A 9888-nucleotide genomic window follows, 5' to 3' on the forward strand; every position below is an offset into this window, starting at 1 on the left:
CTTTGCAAAGTGTTTCGTTTTTCATTAAAGAATATTATGAGCACTCAACACGCCGCACCTTGGTCCCCTCTATACGACGCACATTACATCTTGTGTCATTCTCTCTCACTCTCATGGTTTGTGCAGGTAACTGGACATCATGACCTCCTCAGACCAATTGACAGAATGCCCATAATATGTTCTGGAAGTTAAGATAGGAGACAGTGCTCATTTTCTTGGGATACTGAGTGCGCCTGATTAAAGCTAGTCTCCTGCAGGAACCAATCCCATGAATCATGCCTATGTCGTTTTTTGTGTAGTCGTATAAAGGAGGACTGCCCCGGGCAGAGCCCCTGACAGACCTGCACAGACTTGTACTTTGTGGATTAAGTTTGTTGGAACCCCTCCAGCTTTCTTATAATAAAGAATGATTAATTTCAGTTTCACTGGTGGTAATTTCCACGACCCAGGTTAGGGCTATAAAATGGGCTGTCAAGCCTCAGTCTACATCCATCAATGAACCTTATGGCACAGACGCATATTTTCATCTGAAGACCTTGACGTATGTTTTATACTTACTCTTTAATATGTATTTTGAAGTTTAAACTTAGTTATATTTTGTGATTTCCATCCATCTACAAGCGTCATATCCTTAAGGTACAGATGTAGGGTCTTAATTTGATCACTTTTGATGCTGAGAATTTTCCTGCACAGCAGGAAATGCAAACTTGTAATGTATTTGAGTTTTAAAAAGGCTTCTAAAGATTTTAATTTGCACTTAGAAATTTCAGGCTTGATTTGCCCTAACAAAACGTGTCAACCCTACAGAAATGTCCATTAATTGTAATCCACATAATAATTCACATTTCCTGTTCCTGAAGGATTATTTTCCTGCTGTAGCAAACTGGCTCAAATTAAGAAAGCATAATTTTACAGGTCTAGGGAAATTATAATTGATTGTTAAAACTTTTGGATGACTTTTTATGTATACACAGATTGTTTTAAAACATATTGTACTATATTTGGTTGGATTCTATTGAAAGTTTATTTCACCCATGTGTTTTTTTTAAAGCAGTAAAAACCTACCCTGAATGCTGAGGAATGTGCAATGTCAGACAATTTCAGAATAGGTCTTCAAAAAAAATGGATGGAAATTCTGAAAACATTGGCAGTTAGATTCTGAAGTAAAGTGACTGAGATTTCTAGTCATAGTTCGGGGCTCTTGCATTTAATAATTTAGATAAGTAAACCTAACTTTTCCCTGTTTTGTCCACTTGCCACTGATATTTTTAAATGAAAATTGACAATTGACCAGAATATCACTAAATTGAAAAGTAACAGTTTTGTCATTTCTGTCTTACTACCTAACTAAAGATAATGTGTATGCGTGGAGCCCACGGTCTTAAACCTCTGTATAACTTACATGTACAGCTGCCATAGCTCCTTTGTGTGTTTCTGACCACATATCCACAACACTAACACAATTCAAAATCTAACTATGAGAAAAAGCCAGTTGATGCTCAGAAAAGTATTGAATAGTGTCAAATGCTCTCCTTTTTAAGTAAAACATTCCTTGTCTGTTTTTGTTTGCTTTGACATGTCATCTCAAAGAATCAGTGCAGTTAAGTCTAACCTACAAAACCGGCAGGAAAAGACTTAGAAAATGGGTCAAAGTCATACAGTTGAAGTGGACCATAAATCGCGACAACGGGCAGTCGTGGCAGAAGCAGAAAAGAGAAGATTTGAGCAGGAATGCCTTCGGCTCAAGGGGGAGAAAGCACGAATGGAAACAGAACAACGGATGGACAAAGAACAACGAGAGCAGCTGGAGAGGCAGAGAAATATACAACGTGAATCCCAAAGAAAGCAAGAGGAAGATGAAAGGACCAGGATACATAAAGAACTGAAAGCATGAAAAGAAAGAGATGAAACTGAGGGAGAAAAATAGATGATTAAACTGTAGAAAATACATTGATGAGTAGACTACTAGAGAATATTGTAATTGATGAAAACATTACTCTGAACATGGCAGCAGCTAAAAGTCACTTTAAATTACTGTAGCTATAAGGAGTAGTCTTTCTATATTCTAACATATTTTAAAGGAAAAGCTATATATTTTCTTCTGTTTGTTTTGTGATATCTCCCTTCAAAGTATACATGGAAGAAAAAAACGAGGAAATGTGATGAGGCACAGGCTGAACAGAGAATAATTAAATGGCGATAGAACAATTCCAGGAGAACAAATCAGAGCCAGAAAGAAAGCTCATTCAGGACGAGTTCGAATGAGTCCATGTAGAGAAAGTAAGATGGAAGAACAACTGAAGCAGGACCAAGGAAAGAAGAGAATAAATCTATTGAATCTTAAAGAAAGCAATGTGGCCAACAAAAGAGACTATTAACTCAAATGATTGGATATCTTGAGCAATAAAAGAAAGTTTGTGTGCTTTTGTATTGGCCTTACCTTTCTTGTAATGTTATTCTCTTGTCTGGCGGTAGCAGTAAGGCCTGTGGTGTGATTATCCAAACAAATGTGGAAATGTAGTCAGATGTAGCTTCATGTCATCTAATAAAGTCTAGATATTTTGGCAAAATTACCTACATCCTGTGGGAATTAATGGAGACTTTAATGGAGATTTTTTACAGATACAATTTAAGGCAAACTTTGGTAAGATTGGTCATACATTTTTTTACAAGCGTATAGCAATCACATTTGACTGACTTTGTTTTTTATTTGGTTCAAACTGGATTGCCCAATAAGAGGAACCTGGTCTTATTACACAGGGTGATATATTTTTGCTACAACTGAATAAACTATCATTCATATTTCTGCATCTGTTATTATCTTGAATTCTTCATATTTTTTTGTGTCATTTTCTTGTGTAAAGATTTTTTATTTATATTATTGATCTAATTAAAGTGCAAATAATTTTACATTTCATTATATTGATACCTTTAAGACATGTTTTTCCCCCTCTGGCTTTGGCTACAGTATAGATTATGATTAATCAATTATTCAGGTGTACTTTATGAGGTCTTATAAGGATAATGTAGGTCTGATGGCCATTCCAAAGATTCTGTTCTACATATATGACGATCTGTGACTACTCCCTTACTGAAATATAATTACACCAGCAGAAAAACAGTGTGCAGTTCATGAAATTAACTTAACACAAGGTTCCCATGCTATAGTGGACTCTGAGACCACAGAGCTCATGCTCACTTGGGATAATGTTTATGACTGAAGAACAGCATTTATACTACATTATCTTTATTTTTTCTGATGTTTCCCCATTACAGAGGGGCAGCCTGGATAATCAAAGGCTGAGCATCAAGGCCCTAGAGCTCACCTCCCATCCAGGAGAACAACACAAGACTGAGGAGGAGACAGAAATGTGAGTGATTCAGATGTCTGCGTCTTATGTCTGTCTTTTGTACCTTTGTTATTTCAACCTAAAGTTTGACTCCCCTAGATGTAAAGCCCTGCATTCATCTTAATGTTTCTACTATACAATAGTTCTGAAGAATATATAGCCGTGCATAAACCCCTGCTCTGATGTGTTTTCAGAACACTGAGTCATGTCTGACTCTGAGACCATTGAGACAGCAGCTCTGGGCCGACCATTCCAGCTGGGGATGTTGTATGACTGTCGCAGGGATGTCCTCATTCCAGGTACAGAAAACTATTCAATTCATTGACTGTGTTTGCACCATAGAGTTGGATAGACTTGTCCCAAAGCCTGTTCTAGCATGGGCAGCATCACTTGAAGGCTTTCACCATTTTGAAGTAGTCAAGTTGGTGTGACTTTCATGGGTTACAGGAGCTACAAGTAAAACAATGCCCTCTTGTGGAAACTAGGTGAATTGCAACTTAGCCTGAACTCAAACTCCCCCCTCCACTGCCACTTCCCACTTCCCTAAAACCGAAAGTTTTACTTTTGGTATTGTAAACCAGCTTTATTAAACAGCTGAAAATACAATATGTCCTTATTTAAAACATATTTCACAGCGATTTAGATGGTACAATGATTTTCTACACTAAAGATGGCTTGTTTTGTCACAAAGTGAAATGTAGAATATTAGCAACCAGGTAAAGGCAGAGCTATTTCTACATGCTTGTCCCAGTTTGCCGTGTTGGTCATGAGGAGATGACCACACCTCTAAATGATGCTAACGGAAGACAGGTAGGGTGCAGCCTTCCTATTTGACAACAGAAGTCGGACCGGCTTTTGATGTCAAACAGGAAGCAGGCACTATCAGAATGCAATTTTGTGAGCCTAAATAATTAGTTTGAACATTTTTTGTGAAAGACTATAATTTCATGTTGTTATTCATGGAAACTTTCAAAGGAAGGATAACATATTTCCTTTCAAGTCAGCAAGAGGGGTCAGCCAATGAATTATACTTCTGACCAAACATTCCATAACTGCAGGTGGCAGTAAATCACCATCCTTGGCTTTATACATTTTTACATTTTCCACCTGTTCAGACTGTGCACACTGTAGCACAGTAGGTGGTGTTGTGCACCTTTTTAGTTTTTTTACGAACTGCAAATACACTTATAAAAATATACTAAGAAGAAATTGACTACATTCAAATGGATAGCCCTTAATGGCGACAACGATACTGTCACAAAAGCATCCATTGCAAAGATGAGCTGTCTTCTACATCTCTATGACCATCACAGAGTTAGAAAAGCTAGAGGACCCACAACATTTTGAAGTCGTCATATATAGTAATGCTGTTACAGAAGTGATCAATGGCAAAGATAGGTGTAGCTTTTGTAACTACGGTTGTCATGTCACCTAGAATAATTACTTTGATGAGTAAAACTTATCTTCAATTCATTCTTTGAATGAAACCACGATTTCATGTATAAACAATTCTGCAAATGTTTTGGGGGGGATTCAGTTCATTTACATGGCAAAGAGGGACTTTGCAATTAATTGCAATTCATCTGATCACTCTTCATAACATTCTGGAGTATATGCAAATTGTCATCATACAAACTGAGGCAGCAGACTTTGTGAAAAGTAATATTTGCGTCATTCTCAACTTTTAGCCACGACTGTACATGTTGGAGATTGTTATTTTTTTCACTATAAAAGTTATTTGTCATTCTCATTTTTTTAAACTGCAGGTATCACACTCTGGGATTCTGAAATGCTACAGAAAGACATAAATGTCTCTCCACAACCTAACACTGATTTCAAAATCATTGCTTCCGACTCAAGTGAAGCCAAGTCAGAAGCTTTGAATGTGTCTGCATCTCTGGAGGCCAGTTTCCTTGGTGGCTTAGTCAGTGTGAAGGGTTCTGCTGAATTCCTACATGATAAAAAGACCTCAAAGCATCAGTCTAGGGTTTCTCTGCAGTACCGTACCACCACTCGCTTTGAGCAGCTGACCATGGACCACCTGGGGGCAGGAAATGTGAAACACCATAATGTCTTCCGAGAGGGTTCTGCCACACATGTGGTGACTGCCATTCTCTACGGTGCACAAGCCTTCTTTGTTTTTGATCGTGAGGTTTCCTCAGGAGAAAACCACCAGGATATTCAGGGAAACCTGCAGGCCACAATAAAGAAGATCCCCCTCATAACAATAGAAGGGCAGGCATCACTGAAGATGAGCGAGGAAGAGAAGCAACAGGCGAATACATTCAGTTGCACTTTCCATGGTGATTTTGCACTAGAAAACAACCCTGTCACATTTGAAGATGCCACCAGGCTGTATGCTGGCCTGCCACGTCTGCTAGGGGAGAAGGGAGAACATGCTGTGCCAATGACTGTCTGGCTCTATCCTCTCAAGAACCTGGACTCTGCAGCTGCCCAGCTAGTCAGACAGATCAGTGTTAGCCTGGTGCGTCGTGCACAGCGACTCTTGGATGGGTTGGACAACACTGATGTAACATTCCGGGACATGATGAAGGAAGACATGGCTATCAAGTTCCCTGAAATCAAAGCCAAGCTCAGCAAGTTTAGGGACGTGTGCTCAGAGTACAAGCTGGTTTTCCAGAAAGGTCTTTGCAAGGTTCTTCCCAACATAAGAGGAGGAGGAATGGAGGAAGAAGTGCTGATAAAAATGCTCAACAGTAAGGAACGCTCTCCATTCCAGAATGACCTTATGATCACATACCTGGACGACAGAGAGAGAGAGATGAATGTTGTCAGCTCTTACCTTGACATAATGAAAGAGGTACAAGTTGTGTACTCAAGCAGTGAATTGGATGGAATAGTGCTTGATCAAGCTAAAGATCACGTAGTGTGCTTTGCATTCTCCTCTTTGAATGACAAAGACGAGTACGTGGTAGACTTGGAGAACTACTTGCTGGAAGAATCAAAGAGTGATTCTTCACTGATTCCTTATGACCCCAATGCAGCTGGGAAATCAGCAGCAGAAAAGTGGTTTCGCTCGGGGGAGGTAACCACCCTAACCAGGCAAAACATACAACTGTTCCTAGACTTCAAAGAGTCAAACAAAGACCGAGAAAATATTGCATTCTGCATTGCATCAATTCCAGACAAACTCATCACTGCGTCCTCCATCCATGTCTATGAGAGAGGGACACTGTTGAGTCCCCAGTTTGAACTGCCATCAAAGCCAGGTGTCCCCACCATCAAGAGTATGGAGCATGACTGTGTCCACGTGCAAATCAACACTCCCAACCTTGGCGTCAAGTCTGTGGAGTCGTATCAGGTTTTGTACCAGGCTGTGCAGGCTGAATCTGAGTGGACAGAGATCAAAGCTGATACCACTACTAACCAGGTCACCATCAGACGTTTGAACCCCTATAAAGATTACCGCTTCAGCTGCAGGGCGGTGTGTCGACCTGGTGTGAGCCTCTCCAGTGACTGGACGGAATACTCCAGGACCCGCCCATGTAGCCCCCCTGGACCACCCACAGAGAAAAACCTGGAATATGAAAGTATCAGAGTGAACTGGGACATTCCTACCATGGTGGGAGACGATGTTGAAGTCATAGGCTATGAGGTTGACTACAGAGAGTGTGCGAAGGCTGTTGACAATAAGATGTGGCACACCATCAAAACCACCACCAGAGAGTGCACACTGGAAGGTCTAAAGCCTGAAACTCCATACAGTGTCAGAGTCTCTGCTAACTGTGGTGAAGCAGGGAAGAGTCTACCCAGTCCTGAGGCAGTGCTGACTACCATCAGGGCTTCTGACACCCAACCGAAGAGGAGCCAATCAACAGCAACAAAAAGTGAGGAATTTCTGAAGAAATCAGGGAGGGTAAAGAAAGGCAACCCCTCAATCTATAGGCTGAATCTGGAACAGAAGTTGGGTGTAAAGGAAAGTTTTGAACAGTACACATTTGGAAGGAAAGTTGAGAAAGGGAATAACAAGGTAATACTGCTTCTGGGGTGCACAGGTTCAGGAAAAACCACTCTGGTCAATGTCATGATCAACTACATTCTCGGGGTAAAGTGGGAAGATCGCTACCGCTTTAAGCTCATCCATGAGGTGACCAACAGGTCACAGGCTGAGAGCCAGACTTCAATCGTAACATCATACGAGGTCTACAACCAGCCAGGCTTTCAGATTTCTTATTCGCTGACCATTATTGACACACCAGGGTTTGGAGACACTAGAGGAATGGCACATGATAAACTGATCACAGAGCAAGTGAAGGAATTATTGTGTAACCCTTTAGGGATTGATCACATTGATGCAGTCTGCTTTGTAGTGCAGGCATCCCTCGCCCGTCTCAGTACCAATCAGAAATACATATTTGACTCCATCCTGTCCATTTTTGGAAAAGACGTTGCTGATAACATCCTGATGCTCGTGACATTTGCTGATGGGAAGGACATACCTGTGCTGGAGGCCATCCAAGCTGCAGACCTTCCCTGTAAGAAAAACAATAAGGGACTCCCAACCCATTTCAAATTCAACAATTCAGCTCTGCTCCATCAGAAAGTAGAAGACAAAAGCTCTGATGGAGATGGTTCAGAGGATGATAATGATGAAGTGCTAAAGAAAATTGTCTGGAAGTCAACTTTTAAACAGATGAAAGCTTTCTTCAAAGACTTGGAAAGCATTGAGAGCAAAGATCTAACAATGACCAAGAAAGTGCTGGAAGAACGTGAGCGTTTGGAGCAGGTCATGACACGACTGGCCCCTCAGATCACAGCAGGTCTGTCAAAGCTGAATGAGATCAAAACAGTCAAACAGTGCCTGGAGAACGATGACATGAACTTGAAACAGAACCAAGACTTTGAGACAGAGGTAGAGGTTCTAGTTGCTAAGAGGACCAAATCAAGTTGTTTTGCTACAAACTGCATCATATGCCAGTTCACATGCCACACCAGCTGCTTTCTCCCTAACGAGGATGACATAAAAAAATGTGCCGTGATGGATGATAATGGTAACTGTGTCATGTGTCCAGGAAACTGCTCTTACCTTCACCACGACAAGGAAAAAGCCTTGTGGACATATGAAACTAAGACAGAGAAAAAGACCATTAAAGAGTTGAAGGACAACTTCATGATGGCACAGGGCAAGTTTATGAACAACAAGCAGATGCTGGAGAAGATTGAAGATGAGTATGTTGTTATCGAGGACAAGCTGAAGTACTTGATCAAGCTGTCCTCCAACTGTCTTAAGAGGCTGAATGAGATTGCACTGAAGCCAAGCTCTCTCTCCACTGTGGAGTACATTGAGATGTTAATTCGCACCGAGGAGGACGAATGCAAGCCAGGCTTCGAAGATCGCATTGTAGGGTTGAAGAAAATGAAATATGAGTCTGAGCTTCTGGAGAAGATGGCAAGAGGAGAGCATCTACTCCCCGATGAGCAACGCAAGCTTAAGGAGAAACAAGACAGACTGCAGAAGATCGCAAAAAGAGTCAACCAAATACAGAAAGTAGTCAGAGAGTGGCAAGGGAAGAAGTAGGCCTAACTCAAAGTCAAAGTCCATGACCTCGCCCTGCTTTCAATCAAGTGGAACCCTCGGTGGCTTGCGCTAATCAAGTGAATGGGTCATAACTCAGTTAAAGTTGTAGTATTAAATCAGACCTATATCTAGAACCACTCAATTGTCCGCTTACTGGGGTTGATTGCAATGCTTTGTATTAGAACGAGTGTCACGTAAATCTATCAACCCTCAGTTGACACATTTTCAACATTAAATAAGTAGCCTTGTGCGAGCCAGACCGGCCCACAGAACAGGAGCCTAAATGAAGCAGCTGATCTTGCTACTGATTGTTAATGATTATCATAAGAGAAAGTAATGTAGAAATAAAGCAGACATTGATTCATATAAATATAGAGACCTACTTTCCCCTCGGGATGTAATAAAGTATCTATCAAAAAATGTATAACTTTTGCCTACTTTCATGTTGATTGTTTATCCTTTTTTATTTTAATAAAAGTCCTTTGTAATTCAAGAAGTTCACTATTCATTTTCTATTGGGCACATATTGTAAGTAATATGTTAGTCATGACATTGGAAGTAGCATGTTTGGTAGGGGGTTATTACAAAGGTGTGTGTCTAGGTCAGTGTTTCTTAACCTTTATTCAAAGGACCGGAAAACTATGGCAAGCTTTAGTTTTTCCTCCTTGGGGGACAGCTTACATTAAAGCTAGCACTGTAGAACTGACTAAACTAGTTAAACAGCTCAGGGACCGGCCAGCAACATCCCAGGGACCAGCAGAGGTCTAAGGACCAGAGGTTGAGAAATACTGGTCTGTGTAAGCGGCACCATTCTTGACATTTAAGGTATGAAATTCACAAGACACTGTTCATTCTCATTATTCTCAGCATGACAGTGTTGCTTTTGGGAATGTGAGGTCCTCAATATTTGCATAGGAGTAGAAAACAAATGTTGGATTCTAGCTTGAAATGTACGTATTTATGTTACCATACTAGAACTAATTGATCACTTTACATGTA

The 9888-nt window shown here is 40.6% G+C and overlaps 1 protein-coding gene across 1 annotated transcript; it reads left to right on the forward strand.

Annotated features, from left to right (window-relative positions):
• The first annotated feature begins 472 nt into the window (after positions 1-472).
• Positions 473-9461, forward strand: LOC106563790 (uncharacterized). Its single transcript, XM_014129643.3, has 4 exons — positions 473-541; positions 3277-3371; positions 3545-3649; positions 5117-9461. The coding sequence occupies exons 3-4, from the start codon at positions 3556-3558 to the stop codon at positions 8887-8889; spliced, it is 3867 nt and encodes a 1288-aa protein (XP_013985118.1). The 5' UTR covers positions 473-541; positions 3277-3371; positions 3545-3555; the 3' UTR covers positions 8890-9461.
• Positions 9462-9888: the final 427 nt, after the last annotated feature.

This window comes from Salmo salar, chromosome 11, assembly GCF_965601325.2.
Source record: "Salmo salar chromosome 11, fSalSal1, whole genome shotgun sequence".
NCBI classification, from domain to species: domain Eukaryota; kingdom Metazoa; phylum Chordata; class Actinopteri; order Salmoniformes; family Salmonidae; genus Salmo; species Salmo salar.